General features: G+C 41.6%; 1 protein-coding gene across 4 annotated transcripts in view; it reads right to left on the minus strand.

The window, feature by feature from the left end:
* The window catches only part of MCCC2 (methylcrotonyl-CoA carboxylase subunit 2), a 94,350-nt gene that overhangs the window by 6,550 nt on the left and 71,312 nt on the right, over positions 1-16,488 (minus strand). For all 4 annotated transcript variants that reach the window (XM_060191236.1, XM_060191234.1, XM_060191233.1 and 1 more), the window contains 4 exons: positions 14,154-14,220; positions 5,175-5,331; positions 4,570-4,684; positions 449-534 (listed from right to left, as the gene is read on the minus strand). In XM_060191236.1, coding sequence (XP_060047219.1) covers positions 449-534; positions 4,570-4,684; positions 5,175-5,331; positions 14,154-14,220 — 425 coding nt within the window. The remainder of the gene's footprint in view (positions 1-448; positions 535-4,569; positions 4,685-5,174; positions 5,332-14,153; positions 14,221-16,488) is intronic.

The raw sequence follows: 16,488 nt of genomic DNA on the forward strand, positions 1-16,488 counted from the left end.
GTGCTAATAAATCCCCTAGTAATCTCAGACTTAGAATGGGATAAAAATATCATCAGGACAGGAACTCAGGTATTTAAGTAAAAAAGGAGAGTTAATCCTGAAAGTGGCACAACCAGGATTCTAACTCTGAACTTCCTGGCCTCAGCCTGGCTCACACCTCCCCCTGCAGTGCCTCCCCTTGGCCCCAGACACCTGAAGGTGGGACAAGGGGAGGGGGTCAAATCTGGCCAATGAGAAAAGATCCCCAACCCAGCCTGACAGAAGGGGCATTGCAGTAGCTGGCTTTCCCATTATAGAAACCACTGTGTGCCCAAAAGCAAGTGTGCCCAAATGTTACTTTTTGGTGTCTGCAATGGCTGGACTTCTGTATAGCTGATCAGATCTCTGTAGAGCTGCTGCCCCAACTGCCTAGAGCTGCCACAGGGGAGCTCTAGCCTCTGGCTCTCACCTGGCGCTGGAATAGTAGGGGTTTCCTTCCTCTTCAAACCTCTTAATGATGGGCTCCTTTAAAGCTGCTTCATCAGCAGGGGAAAACTGAAAGAAAGGGGCCATGGTGAATTCAGCTGCAATGGAACCCTGAGACCCTCAGGAGAAGTGCAAGAAAAGTGGGGTGGCAGATTTGCATGAATAATACTGTTACAACCTACGTCCATGCTTCTACCCACAGAATCTCACCTAGGACATGAATATCAAATTAGTATACCATTACATCTTTCTCATCAGAGAAAATATCCTACAGTCACTTAAAGCTAAAATCAATGGTACAATGTATTCCAGCAGGATATAACAGTAGATGTGAATCATGAAATACAATAAAAGGAGCATCTCGGGAAATGGCACAGCAGAAGAGCACAGGACTTTCATACTTGAAGCCCTGAGGTCAACAGCCTGGTACCACGTAAGACCAGAGTGATGCTCTAGTGTTCTCTCTCTCTCTCTCTTTAGTAAGTATTTCGTTTTTTTTAATTTTATTTATGTATTTATTTGATAGGAAGAAATGAGATAGGGGAGATAGGGAAAGAGACAGAGAGACACCTCCTGCCCCACTTCACAACTCGTGAAGCTTTCCCCCTACAGGCAAGGACCAGGGATTTGAATCCGGGTCCTTGCATATTGTGATGTGTACGTTTAACCAGGTGTACCGCCACCTGGCCCCCTGAAATAAACATTTGTTTTAAAAATATATATATGTGTGTGTGTGTGTGTGTGTGTGTGTGTATATATATATATAGAGAGAGAGAGAAACTTGGTGGGTGTAGTGTGGAACTATATATACTGTAATGCTACAATCTTGTAACCTATTATAATAAATATTTTATTAAACTGGGGGGTTTGGGAAGATAGAAAGTAAATGAATAAATAAATAAATAAATAAGCAAGCAAGCAAACTGGCCTTTGTATGCCATTTCACTTTTTTAAAAAAATATTTTATTTATTTATTTATTTTCTCTTTTTTTGTTGTTGCCCTTGTTTTTCATTGTTGTTGTTATTGGTGTTGTTGTTGTAGGATAGGACAAAGAGAAATGGAGAGAGGAGAGGAAGACAGAGAGGGGGAGAAAAAGATAGGCACCTGCAGACCTGCTTCACTGCTTGTGAAGCAACTCCCCTGCAGGTGGGTAGCCAGGGTCTCAAACCGTGATCCTTATGCCGGTCCTTGCGCTTTCCACCACATGCACTTAACCCACTGCACTACCACCCAACTCCCTTCACTTTCTTAAAAAGGTGAAATTTGGACTGGGCTTGGTGTATTACACCAAAGCAAAGGACTCTTAGGGAAGAAGGAGGAGGAGAGGGACTTCAGGGTCCTGGTGCATGATGGTGGCAAAGGCCCTAACTTGGGGGTGAGAGTGTTTTGCAGGTGCCTATCATGGGGAGATGAGAGATTATACCCATGTGTCAACAACTGTGCTATAATCTATTAGCCCAATAACGAAAGAATATATATGACAAAAAGGCTACATTACACTTAGTAACTTATCTTTAAAAAGGTAGGAAAGTAAGGAATTTTTATCTAGAATTGTTAACATTTTTTAGGTTTTGTAGCTGAAAGGGGTAGTAAAAACATTAGTCACAGCTTGAATAACCTCTTCAGTCCCAGATAGCTGTGAGGTGCTATTCCCTAATTAAAAATGTGATAGTTTGCCCATGCCTATTGCCTGAACCAAGTGATAATTAATTCAAATGTGAACATCTTTATGCCAGCTGTCAAACTCTGAAAAGAATCTTCCCAACAAAAGGGAATAAATAAATAAAATAAATATTAAAAAAAAAAGAATCTTCCACTTAAAAAATATTTCACATCAGAAACCAATTACTTACTTCAAATAAATCTAACCTTCTTTCATGAATTTTTAATAGTTTAACATCATTTATAAATTAACAATTTGGAAAAACTATTAAAATCGTGTGTGTGTGTGTGTGAGATAAATTTGTCAGTATGCCAAATTAGTCACAGGATAAGGTGTTGTCACACAACTGCAGCTCAAAATATCAAACAGTTTCATATGATTACACACACACACACATACACACACCCTTCCCTTGCACAAAATAATGCTTTCTTTTTGTTTGATACTAGTTAGTCCTCAAGAGTATCTGAAATCTCAGTCTGAGTCTGCAGACTTCTTGATGCTTAAAGAGAAATGGCGATATGAGATATGAAAGGATGTACTGAGAGAGGCAGGAAGCATCCTTTGGCTTATATTATCCCTACTCCACAAAGAAGGCAGTTAGCCAGGTCTCTGAATGACAGGCCTGAGAACCTAAGAAGTCTGGGCCTCTTCCATCTTATCTGTAATGATGAAGATGTATACCCAAGCAATTTGAAGAATATGCATCAATCATTTCCAGGCTTAGTGCTTATGCAAAATAGCTAAGTTATAACTAATAAAGTAGTACAAAATTGAAGGAGAATTTCTAACAGACAGGCAAACAAAAGAAAAAGTAGGTGCTTTCAAAAGCACCTACTTGCTGATTTGCCTTTCATCAAGCTTCCAATGTCCTTTCCACTTGTCTTCATTTATCTTTCTACAATATAATAATGTTATTTAATTTCACTTAGATGACTGAGCCCTCCCACTCAAGGTATCTTTAACAACCCAAAAAGTAAAATGGGGGAGGGGGGGATCTAAATTCTGCTGCTTTAGGTCATAACACTAAAGAGGTAGATCAGATTTATTTAAAGATTACTAATTGTATGACTAAGAATCAAACAAATGTCTGCCTTAGCACTCACAGGTCATCTCTGAAGTGCTTTCTGGAAAATTCTGAACAACATTTTATATTACCACAAAAAGGTACTTCAAATGAAATGGTTCTTTCAAAAAGAAAAAGGCTAAAAATATGGAAGCAACGTAAATGCCCTATGACAAATGACTGGATAAAGAAATTATGGGACATATAGTCATCAGAACACTACTCTTTAATAATAATAATTTAAAAAGATGATATTGTATTATTTGGAACAAAATGGATGATCTGGAGATGATTATGCTAAGTGAAATAAGAGGTAAAGTACAACTACTGGATGTTTCCACTCATATATAGGATATAGATGAATAAAACTAACTCTAGAGAGAAACAGAAAATATGTATATCAAAACTGTCAACTACCTCTAAGGCAGTGTCTTTCTTTTTTCTATCATTTTATTGGGGGAAGGTTAATGGTTTACAATGCAGTTGTCGACAGCTTCTTATCTCCCAGTAAGAGTTCCTACAGAGCACTCCCACCCACAATTTAAGTCCTTTTATACCAAGGTCCTCTCCACCTCTTCCCTTCCCCTCCTTCTCCCGAGTCATTTACTTTGGTGCAATATACCCAGTCCAAGTTTTACTTTCTCTCTCTGTCCCTATCAGAAGAGATCTATGTATACCAACGTTCATAGCAGCACAATTTGTAACAGCCAAAACTTGGACATACAACAGGTAAGTGTCTAAAACCATTGTGGTTGGTATACATACATACATACATACATACATACATACACTACTTGGCTGTTAAAAACGATGATAAAGTCATCCCCTTTGCCTCATCTTGCATGGAACTTGAAGATATCATGTTAACTGAGATAAGCCAAAAAGAGAACAACAAATACCAAATGATATAACTTTTAGGTCAAAATTAAGCATCTTTCTTTTTTTTTAATAATTTTTTTGTATATTTATTTATTTTCCCTTTTTGTTGCCCTTGTTTTTTATTGTTGTTGTAGTTATTACTGTAGTTATTGATATTGTTATTGCTGGATAGGACAGAAAGAAATGGAGAGAAGAGGGGAAGACAGAGAGGAGGAGAAAAAGATAGACACCTGCAGACCTGCTTCACCACCTGTGAAGCAACTCCCCTGCAGGTGGGGAGCCAGGGACTTGAACTGGGATCCTTATGCCAGTTCTTGCACTTCACGCCACTTGCGCTTAACCCACTGTGCCACTGCCCGACTCCCTAAATTAAGCATCTTTCTAAAGGTCCTGTATGTTAGACCCCCTCAAAGAATATGAGGGACGTTAGTACAATGCTCCCTGGCTCCAGAGCATGCTGTAGTGAACACCAAACTACAGAAGAAAAGGCATTACCTGTTTCCCTTCCCGTGCTCTTTGGTCTTTTGCTATTGTTGCCAACACATTGGCCGCCTGCTCACCTCCCATCACTGAGATCCGAGCATTTGGCCACATATAAAGAAATCTTGGGCTGAGGGAGTAAGGCAGGAGAATATTTAATTAATTCACTGTACAACACAGAGGTTTTCAGAGTCCCATGTTTGCCTTTTAAATTAGTGGTTCTTGATTTTAATTATACATTAAGAAAAATGCCTGCAACACAATGACCAATATCCAGTGGCAGGGCCTGAGGAGGGTCGGATACTTAAGGTCTCTGGGTGATTTAAGTCTACACACCTTTCTCAAAGTCAAACCTTAGTCACATCACACACATTATGATAAATAGTATCTTTATTATCAGCTATCTCAAAGTTTTTCCTGATTCAACCTATGGGTTTCTTCTGAGTCATACCATTAACATTAAAACTAGTTTAGCCCCTCCAGAGGATACAAATTATGGCATAATTGACCAAGACTTTAGACTACCATTCTATACTCAAGTAAGCCTGGAATAAAGTGACCATTTATAATTATACTTGGCATATAATCGTCTCAGGAACAAAGTCATAATAGGCACTTACCTATATGCTCTGCCACACATCCCATAGTTTCCAGCCCCATATGATCCCCCAATGATGACAGTTATCTTTGGCACTTTGGCACAGGCCACAGCAGCCACCATCTTGGCGCCATCTTTGGCAATTCCTTCAGCTTCATAGTCTCTACCAACCATAAATCCTACAACAAAGAACAAAAGCAGAGCTGTGGGTGATAGGATTCATGAGTATTGGAAGAGACTATGAAGAGTTTGCTTTTCTTTGTTTATAACCATGTGATAGAGATCAAACTCAGGCCTCACAAATCAACTCTCATGCTGAATCACCTCCTTGGCCCAATTTTTCATATTTTTTATGAAAGAATGAGAATGAAATAGAGAGAGAATGCAGAAAGCATAGTTCCACCATTATGAAGTTCTACTTCGTTTGTCTTTGTCATTCTCAAGTAGTGCTGGGAACTGAACCCTGGGCCTCATGCATGCCAAGAAGGTTCTCCACTGCCGAGACATTCCCCTAGTCCCTGGAAAGGATAGCTTAACCTAAACTAATTTTACAATCAGCTTCATACCCTAATATCTAAAACATACTTTCCAAAGTTTGCTTTAAATGGTAAAATAAAGGGAAGACAGAATCAAGATGGTCTGGTAAGGAGGAACTGTGTCTATAACCTTCCAAATACATGGAAAAACCTACTAAGAAACAACCCTGACACTTGGGCAAACAAGTTTCCACCGCAAAAGACAAAAAGTCAGCATCCAGGTGGTAATGGATTCTAGCCAAGAAAGATACCACTCCACATAATAAATTACAAATCAGCAATCTCTAAATTTCAGGACTTTAATATGAAGAGTAGTGGGAGGCAAGTTGTTTAGAATTTCTGATACCCCAATCCTATTACAATTGCATATTTAAAATTTATAACAAGAGATGAGAAATGATGCTACAAAATAGGTTGGAGTAGTAGCAGCAGCCTCCTGATGACCTCTGAAATCCTGCTGAAAGCAGAGCCAGTGGACACCATACTAGAATTCAGTCTCCATAGTACTAAACCTTGATGATAGCTCTCCAGGAGAGCTTCACCTACTCCTAACTAACAACAAATTTAGCTGAAGACCCAAGAGACATTTTTCAAGACTTCTAACTCCTGGCAGATAAGCTGACCTTATACTCACCAGATCACACTTGGCTGCTAGCAAACTATTTACGCTGCTAGAGCCACAAACACCCTGCAGACCTCCCAAAATGAAAGAAAGAAAGAAAGAAAGAAAGAAAGGAAGGAAAGAAAGAAAGAAAGATGTTGTGTGCGGGCCATGGAGAAGAGAGAGAGGAGGTCTGGAGCAAAGAGGGAACACAAATCTTTATTTGCGCTGGCACCTCAGAGTTGGGTGCTAGATAAGCAGGTTGGGCCACGTGGAGGTAGTGAAAATGGCCGCCTCACGCAGTAACCTTTCCTCTTTCCTGGGTTTGAACACCGAAGTGGAGCGCTGGCAAGAGAACGAGGTGCGAAAGAAGAAGGGCTTTTATAGGAGCAGCTTTCATGAGAATGGGAAGGGGGAGGAGTAACCATAGCACTCCAGGATAGGATAATAACTCTCGTGAGAATGGGAAGGAGGAGGAGTAACCAAAGCACTCCAACTATGGCGGGGAAATAGACAGTGCCCTGAGGGCACAACATGGTGGAACAGGTGCTCTGAGAATGGGAACTACCAATAGCCCGAGGGGACAACATGGCAGATGTGACTGCACAATTTCCCAGCAGAAAGAAAGAAAGAAAGAAAGAAAGAAAGAAAGAAAGAAAGAAAGAAAGAAAGAAAGAGAGAGAGAGGGGGAGGGAGGGAGGGAGGGAGGGAGGGAGGAAGGAAGGAAGGAAGGAAGGAAGGAAGAAAGAAAGAAAGAAAGAAAGAAAGAAAGAAAGAAAGAAAGAAAGAAAGAAGCTAGCTAGCAAGGAGGTCCCACTGCTTGTCATATTCTCTCCCCTGTTAGCTCTGGAATGCATGCATTGTCACTACTTGGGATTAAGGTCCCAGCATCATCCTTTCAGATCTAAACACCCACCAAGGACAACCACTGGTTTCCACCCAGACTGGTTTCACCTAGGTGCTACAGCCTATTTGTGACCACAAGCCCTTGGTCACTGCCTAGATACAGAACATCAAAAATAGTGAAAAGACACAGGAAATGATCCAAAATGATGGAGCATAATAACAACATGAAGAAAAGAATAAATTCAACAGAGCTATGTAAGCTTCTTAAGGAAGACTTCAAAGCAATGATCCTAGAGATGCTCACTAGAATAAAATGTCCAGTGGAAGAAAACTTCAACAAAGTCAGAGAGAGTATGAGAGAATTCATAACAGAAATCAAAGAGAGATGCCAGAAGAAGAGACAGAAATCTTATTTGAACAAATAATAGCAAAGAAGTTCCCCAAAATGAGGAAGTTAATACTCAGATTCAGGAAGCTCTAAAAGACAAAGAGACACAGGGAGAGAGAAGAGAAGGAGAAAGAAGAGAGATACCTGCAGCACTGATCAACTATTCATGAAACTTCCCCCTTGTAGGTAGGAACTGGGGACTTGGACCCAGGTCCTCACACACAGTAATATATGTCCCCTAGCTCTGCTGGATACACTACTTTCCAGACCCAACATCTACAGTCCTGTAAACTAAGATTACTTCAAAAACAAAAGAAACACATTTTTTATAATAAAAAAGTAGACGGAGCATCCCCAAGCTCGGCCTTGACATGTTAGTACCACCCCAACCTTCTATTCCCCGAGGGGCCCCCGAGTGTTGGTGCTGGCCGAGCATGCCGGGCCACATCCACCAGGGTGCAGCAACCCTGCCCCCCACTGCCACCCCGAAAGTCCCAGGACCAGTGAAATCTCCCGGAGGGAGGGGGAAACCAAGGCCCTAGGGAGAGGGCCACTAGGGCAGAGGGAGATAGCACCATGGTTATGCAAGAAGACTCTCATGCCTGAGGCTCCGAAGTCCCAGGTTCAATCCCCTACACCACCATAAGCCAGAGCTGAAGAGTCCTCTGGTTATCCCAGAAGGATAAAGAATAGGAAAGCTATCAGGGGAGAGGATGGGATACGGAGTTCTGATGGTGGGAATTGTGTGGAGTTGTACTCCTCCTTATCCTATGGTTTTGTCAATGTTTCCTTTTTATAAATAAAAAATAAAATTTAAACAGTAAAATAAAATCATATCTAATTACTTTCTAAATTTTCTTTTTTTTTAATTTTTTTATTATTATCCTTATTTATTTATTGGATAAAGACAGCCAGAAATCAAGAGGGAATGGGGAGATAGAGAGGGTGAGAGATAGAGAGATACCTGCAGCACTGCTTCATCACTTGTGAAACTTTTCCCATGCAAGTGGGGGCTGGGGACTTGAACCCGGGTCCTTGCACATTGTAATGTGTGCGCTCAACCAGTTGCTCCACCACCCAGGTACTCTAAATTTTCTAAAATGGTTCAGCAGAATGTAAACAGACATCTTCAAACAAACAGAGGGGTGCAATTTATCTTCAATTAAGTGAAAACAGTAGCTTGGTAAAGAAAGAATGTAACAGGCAAGCTAAGACAAAAAGCTTTTTTTTTTTTTAAGCAAGTCAAACTGTGAGGATTTTGATATTCACTGACCTGGTTTAAAAACACAGACTGTTCCTCATGAAGTGTTGCTTTAAAACTTTGATGAAATAAAGATTAATGTTTCATAGAGATGCTAAGAGTCTCTATCAGTGGTTCAAAAACAAAGGTTAAAAAAAGTCTTCATTATAATTGTAAGGTTGTTCTACTTCTCCAAGCTCCTAGAGTTCAGTTGTCTGCAGCTACAAAAGACTTCAAGGTCTTAGGCTCCTTACATTCTAGACATCAAATCAGGATTCATGTGTCTCCCTCCCCATGCCTGCCTGCCTACCTGCCTGCCTGATTGTCTTCATGCTTGCTTTGCTAATCTGTAGCACCTGGTCATTTGATTTAATGCAACCAGTTTTTAGGGAGCATCTGTACTTGCTGCAGATCTAACAGTACTAACAGGGCAGCTCTTGCCCTAACAGGCAACAGCCACTTCTCTGAGCTGGGTCCCCAGAATAGCTCAAAAACAGGAGGAGGGAGAGGTGGTGAATTCAGCATTACAATACAGAATCTTCAAGCCTGAGGCCCCAGAAGGCCAGGGTACAATCCCCAGAGCTACCATAGCCAGAACTGAGCACTGCGCTCTCGCTCTCTCTCTCTCTCTCTCTCTCTCTCTCTCGTAAGTAAATCTTAAAAAGAATAGCCCAGAAACTGCTTGGTATACCTTATCTTGACTCCCTCCCTTGTGCCATTCTTACCATAGTTATTTCAAATATTGACTCTCTTTAATCTCTCTCCCTCTTCCCAAGCCCCCCTCCCAACCTTCTGCCCTCTTCTATTCCTGATAGATGATTTTTGTCATCAGAGAAGAAGAGATTGAAGCTCCAATCCTTCTCCTTCCTACCATTCCAATAATAACATAAGAATCAGCAAACTAGCTCACTTGAGTAATAAGCCTGGTTTGTCATACATGAGACCCAGGTTTGAATCTGACCTCCTACCACACTAAAAGAAGTTTCACCACTGTGTTGTCTTTCCCTCTGTTTCAGTCTGTGTCTACCTCTGTCTCTCTTTAACTGAAAATATCAGCTCCAAGTAGTGGAGTCCCAGTGATGACCAAAAAAAATAATCATGCTCCCTTTCTCCCTTAACCCAGAGACTGTCCCTGAGCCCTCTCATGTTTTTATGCGTATATTTAAATTACCATCTCCATACTCTGATGATGCTTACGTACTCATCTGCCCAGATCTATTTTGCCCCTCCACAACCTCCCTTCTCCAGGAGAAGTGAAATCTGAGAGGGAACAGACTATAAGACGGAGCCCCTCCGGCTTACAGTGGTCCCAGAACTGTAGCACCAGCACTAGTTAAAGCCTTGCCTGCTCCCAATAACTACTAAGAGCCTCTCCTCCCTCTGAACCTGAAATAACCAAGGGTGACTTAAAGACTAGGGGGAGTAACAAAATTTTTAGCAAACCAATATGTGCAATATACAAAGAAGTACAAAGTAAGGAAAAAGAACTCTAAAACCGAAACCTTAAGGATAATTTCATCCACCATGTTAATATCATCTATGGAACAAGAAATCCAAAGTGGTAATATTGGTCACACTATTTTTAGGGTTAAAACCTCAATTCCCCAAACTTTAGTTCAGGACATGTATACAGTCTTTAAAAAGATGTTGGGGAGGGTGAGCGTGGTGCACCCAGTTAAGCACAAGAACTTGCACAAGGATCCAGACTCAAGCCCTCGCTCCCCACCTGCAGGAGGGTCGCTTCCTAAGCAGCAAAGCAGGTCTACAGGTGTCTGTCTTTCTCTCTCCTTCTCTATCTTCCCCATCCCTTTCAATTTCTCTCCGTCCTATCTAATAAAATGGAAAAAATGGCCAATAAGAGCAGTGGGTTTGTAGTGGCTAGAAGAAGAAGAGGGGGCACTAAGCCCCAGCAATAACCCTGAAGGCAAAAAAAAAACAAAAAAAAACGTTGCTTCAGGAAGCCAAGTGGTGGTGCAAAGACCCAGGTTCAAGCTCCTGGTCCCCACCTGCAGATGGAAAACTTCATTAGCAGAGCTGCAGGTGTCTCTCTTTCTCTTTCTCCCCTAACCCCTCTTGATTTCTCTTTCAAATAAATAAAATAAGATGTTGCTTCTTCAACTAAATGCCCAATGACAGATAATTGATTTTAAAAAAAAAAGTACTCCATGGAGTACCTGCAATTAGAAAAAAAATATATATATATTTGTGTCATTGAGACAAAATTGATGGAACCAGAAGGGATTATGCTTAGTGAAGCATGTACAAAGGTGAAAGACAACTAAAACTAGCTATTAGATGGTTTTCTCATATGAGGAATAGAGAGCTGAAATACATGAATTTGTAGAGAAAAAAAAACAAACAGTAAAACAGCTGGGGCCAGGCAGTGGCGCACCAGGTTAAGCGCACATAGTATGAAGCAAAAGGACCCGCAAAAGGATCCCAGTTCGAGCCCCCAGTACCCCACCTGCAGGAGGAGTTGCTTCACAAGCGGTGAAGCAGATCTGATCTTCAGGTGTCTATCTTTCTCTCTGCCTCTCTATCTTCCCCCTCCTCTTAAATTTCTCTCTGTCCTATCAAAAAAAAAAAAAAAAAGAAATGGCCACAGGAGCAATGAATTTATAGTGCAGGCACCGAGCCCAAGTGATAACCCTGGAGGTAAAAAAAAAAAAAAAAGTCAAGCTGCTTTAAGACTTCAGTAGTTGTAGAGAACCTGTGAGGATATGGTTGAGCTTGGTGGAACCTCCCATTGAAAGATGGGTGTCTGAGGAACACGGTCTTCCTGTCAGCCTCTCTCTACCAGAGATTGAGCATGGGAGAGACCGGCCTTCATGTTCACCTTCACCTGTCAGACTCTTTGCCTCACAGGGACTCTGCATTCCCAATACTGCTGGGAAATTGTGCAGATGCAGTCACATCTGCCATGTTGCCCCCTCAGGCTATTGCTAGTTCCCACGAGAGTTGGGACATTCTCTCGGAGAGCCTGTTCCGCCATGTTGTGCCCTCAGGACATTGTCAATTCCCCACGATAGTTGGAGTGCTTTGGTTACTCCTCCCCCTTCTCATTCTCAGGAGAGCTATTCCCGTAAAAGCCCTTCTTCTTCCACACCTCACTCTCTTGCCCATCTTTCACTTAGGTGTTTAGACGTAGGGAAGGCTGCTGCATGAGGTGGCCATTTTTGCTACCTCCACGTGGACCAAACTGCTGTTCTCTCACCCAACTCTGAGGTGCCAGCGCAAATAAAGGATTGAGTTTCCTTTCTGCTCCAAACCTCCTTTTTCTGCATCCCACTGCTGCCGCAAGTGACACAATACAATAGCTTACTTCCTTGTCTTTAAACCAAATGGTCTGCTTATTCAAAAGCTACCAGAAGGGAGTCGGGCTGTAGCACAGTGGGTTAAGCGCACATGGCGCCAAGTGCAAGGACTGGCCTAAGGTTCCCAGTTCAAGCCCCCAGCTCCCCACCTGCAGGGGAGTCGCTTCACAGTCGGTGAAGCAGGTCTGCAAGTGTCTATCTTTCTCTCCCCCTCTGTCTTCCCCTCCTCTCTTCGTTTCTCTATGTCCTATCCAACTACAACAACAATAAAAACAACAAGGGCAACAAAAAGAAAATAAATAAATAAATAAATACATATTAAAAAAAAAGAAATTACAAAAAAAAAATAGCTACCAGAAGTTATCATACCTGACCCATCTTCTCTCCACCCTCAGGACACCTCTTTGTCTGCAGCCATTGATAACTGTCGTATGCTTTACATTGGCTTGTTCTAGCCCTCCCCCCGCCAAGAGAATTGGATCAGGCCAGTTAATTTCGCGGGCCTGCTTGGCCCCGCCCAAAAAGGAACCCCGGGAGAGGGTTCCTGAGTTGGAGAGTGCCAGAGTTCCGGAGTTCCTGAGTTTGAGAGTCCGAGAGTTCCTGAGTTCGAGAGTTTCAGGGTTACAGAGTAAGAGAGAGTTCCACAGTTGAAGAGTTTCAGAGGGCTCTCAAGTACGAGAGTTTTAGAGTGCCAGAGTTGGAGGGTTCCCGAGTTACAGAGTAAGAGAGAGTGCTTGTGCCGCCGCAAAGAGACAGCCGAGTTCTGTTTGGTGATTAGTTTGTCTTAGTTTGTGAATCGTTGTTCCTGAATAAAGAAATACAGCTTCCCTGCCCAGCCGTTGTCTCTGCGTCTCTGTTACCCGCCATGAAGCTAAACCGCCCAGCAAGAGCCTTCCCGAAAATTTTAACAACAGATAACCCTACTTCCTCATTCCCAAAACAGCTCTCCTGCTTACACAGATGCTATCAGAGGCCCCTTTTCTCACTTCTTTGTTCTTGCCCTTCTGAATAAGACTATAACCAAACCTCACCCTCCTGACCTATGCACATCAAAGCCTAGCTTCCTCATTCCTTAGATCACCCACCTGATAGTTTTCCCAACCCCTTACCTCTCTCTGCCCCTTTTCTGCTTTAACCATATAGGGTACAAACAAGCTACCTACTTCTGCAACCCCTTAAAAGTCTCGCCTCTCTGATCCATAAACAGATCATTGCTATCAGCTTGGTCTCCGGGTCATCTCTTGTCGCGGACACAGAGTGAGTCCCGTATGGGTGACATTCTCCTTGACCCCCCACATCTGGTGTGCCAACAGGGTGGGCACGCCAGGAGTCTGCACCCAAGAAGAGGCCTCCCCACAAGAAGAATGGCAAGTAGTGGGTATGGTAGAACAATACTATCATCTTACAAATCACTAATAATTTTTTTTTTAATTTTTACTGTTGCTTCAGGTGGAATTAATTGCACAATCAGAAATGAGGAAAAGTGAGTATCATGTCATGTACTTGATATACTTTCAGGGAAAAAAATAGTAATAGTAAAGATATGGAGCAGAGACCGGTAACTGTGGCTTGCCAAGCACATACAGGAACAAAGGGAGGCTCCCAGGAGAGTGAGATAATGTGAATAAACTTCCCCAAGCAGTTAGGAGTCATGAAGTACTAACTGTTAAAGAGAGTTTAGAAAGAGCCCATCTGGGAGCCGGGTGGGAGCACAGCAGATTAAGCGCACATGGTGCTAAGCGAAAGGATCAGCGGAAGGATCCTGGTTCTAGGGCCTGGCTCCCCACCTGAATGGGGTCCCTTCACAGGCGGTGAAGTGGGTCTGCAGGTGTCTATCTTTCTCTCCCTCTCTGTCTCTCCCCCTCAATTTCTATCTATACAGTAACAACAATAATAATAACAAGGGCAGCAAACAATGGCCTCCAGGAGCAGTGGATTTGTAGCGCAGGCACTGAGCTCCAGAGATAACCCTTGAGGCAAAAATGATGTTCCTTACTTGCACTGTCCACTATATGAGCCCTACTCAACCATGCTGCTCTAGAATAAATGCAACAGCAGATTAAGCTCTCCTCTCACCTGTAATGTTTTGAAGGAACAGCAGAGGAATATTCCTTTGGCAGCACAACTGGATGAAGTGAGCTCCCTGAAAACAAGCAGGGTAAAAGTCTTTAGAGTTAACAAATCTATAATCACCATGCAATCTACAGTCATGCTAGTAATAACGATAACCCTTTGCTGGATAGTGCGGTCTTGTCCTGACATTAACAATACTTCTCCAGTGTTAACTGTTGTCAAGGGAATATGACTGAGGTTTGTACTGCACTTGTGTGGCCACTGGCATCTGCTCTATGAGGGATAAAATCAATCACCAACATTCTGAACAGCAAAAGAAACTTCAGTAATAGAGAAGAAAGGTGGGAATTTGCCGGTGGGAATTCCTAAACCAAATTACAAAAGAATTTTGGGAGCTGGCTGATGGCACATCCAGTTGAGTGAGCACATTACCATTCACAAAGGTCTGGGTTCAAGCCCCTGCTCTCCACCTGGGGGTGGGGGGTGGGGGGAGCATTTCATGAGTGGTGAAGCAGGTCTGCAGGTGTCTGTCTCTCTCCTTTCTATCCCCCCCCTTCTCTGTTTCTTTCTGTCCTATCAAATAAAATAGAAAAAAACAAATGGCCACTAGGAACAGTGGATTCACAGTGCTGGCACTAAGCTGGAGCAATAACCCTGCCAACAGAAAAATAAGAGAATAAAAATAAAAATAAAAAAAGGAATTCTGTAGTTATTCACTTCAAAAATGTAGAATCTATACCCTTCTGGAATATCTAAAAGGATATTTATATTTTGGTAATCATCTGAAATTCTTTCATGTACCCAGATCAGAGTAAAGTAGTGGGATTTGGATGAAGAGCTGAGCCCTAACCTTGGGTTTGGGGAATTACTTAATGATACAAAATAAAACTGTTCTTTCAATCCCCTATGGATTACGAATAAGAAAACTTTCACAAGCTATTTGTTTGATTTATTTTTTTTTACTCTGTGTTTGCAGAGACCTTCGAAAATGCCTTTGAAAGTACAAAATCACAAGGTGATTGCTTGACTTCAAGTACCAGGACAAGGAAATCAAGGTGACTTTGGGAGCTTACTTTAACAAATGAAATGTCAAATTGTGGCCAAACACAACTCCCCCCAAGCTTATCTGTAGGCTTATCTTATCAAGCCAACAAATGAAACTAGGTGGAGTGCATGTAGCCTCAATTCTAGCATTTCCACTATTGAGAAATTATAACTCATTGTCATTATTTCAGAAATATTTAGTATTCTTGGGAAATATTCACTACACTTTTAAATGAAAACAAGCAAAGCATCTATGAATATGGTGATACCAATTTTGACGTTTAAAAACAAGAAAAGTTACGGAAACACAATAAAATGCTACTAAATGTTATTTTTGGTATGAATGTGCATGATCTTCAACTTTCTTGTTTAGATCATATAATCACAGTGAAGATGTAATAGTGCTGTAAGCTACAGAAACTGACTTTGCTGGCTAATCATACTATCAAAGATAGGTAATTCCTCAATTAGGGTCTGAAAGAGTTTAATTGCCTGCTACCTGCATCAGTAAGAGACCTTTGCCTGATTATTTAATCTATCTTTGAAGAGGTAAACTATAGCAAAGTATTTTTTTTCTTAGGAAGACATTTGGCAAATAAGAACATAAATTACATTTATCCAAGTTGAGGTAAATCTGAGACACAATGTACTGAATACTATGCCAAAAGATATTCAAGAATTCCTTCTCTAAAATCTAGTGTTGAGGGTGGCACAGGCTGCTCTGCTGATAAAGTGCTCACTCTGCCACGCACAAGGACCTGGGTTCAAAGTGGTTGGTTAGTGCTATCATATCCCCATCACACTCTGTATCTCACCATTTATCTATGGGGAGCGGGGGAGAAAAAAGATTTTACTAGGAGCAATATAATCATGCAGACATGAAGCCCAAGTTAAGCCCAGGTGACAGAATTATTTAGCTAATTAATCAATTAATTCAGAGCTCCAGTAACAATTTTCCCACTTTCAAAAGGAGAAAGAATTTTTTTTTTTTTTTTTAACCAGAGCCCTACTCAGCTCTGGCTTTTGGTGGTGCAGGCAACTGAACCTGGGACGATGGAGCCTCAAACATTAAAGTCTGTTTAAATAACCGTTATGCTTTCCACCCCTGTCCCAAAAGAAAAATTTTAACTGTTGGGATATAACAGAATATACAAAACATATTTCAAGATCATCTGCATAATGTCTTTGAATATCTCAAGTCCGTGAAGCACTAGAAAAAAGAGCATTTCCTTTCTTCCTTCCTTCCTTTCTTCTTTTTTTTTTTTTCTTCAACTCTGGCTTAAGGTAGTGTTGA

This window comes from Erinaceus europaeus, chromosome 5 (assembly GCF_950295315.1).
Source record: "Erinaceus europaeus chromosome 5, mEriEur2.1, whole genome shotgun sequence".
Lineage (NCBI taxonomy): Eukaryota > Metazoa > Chordata > Mammalia > Eulipotyphla > Erinaceidae > Erinaceus > Erinaceus europaeus.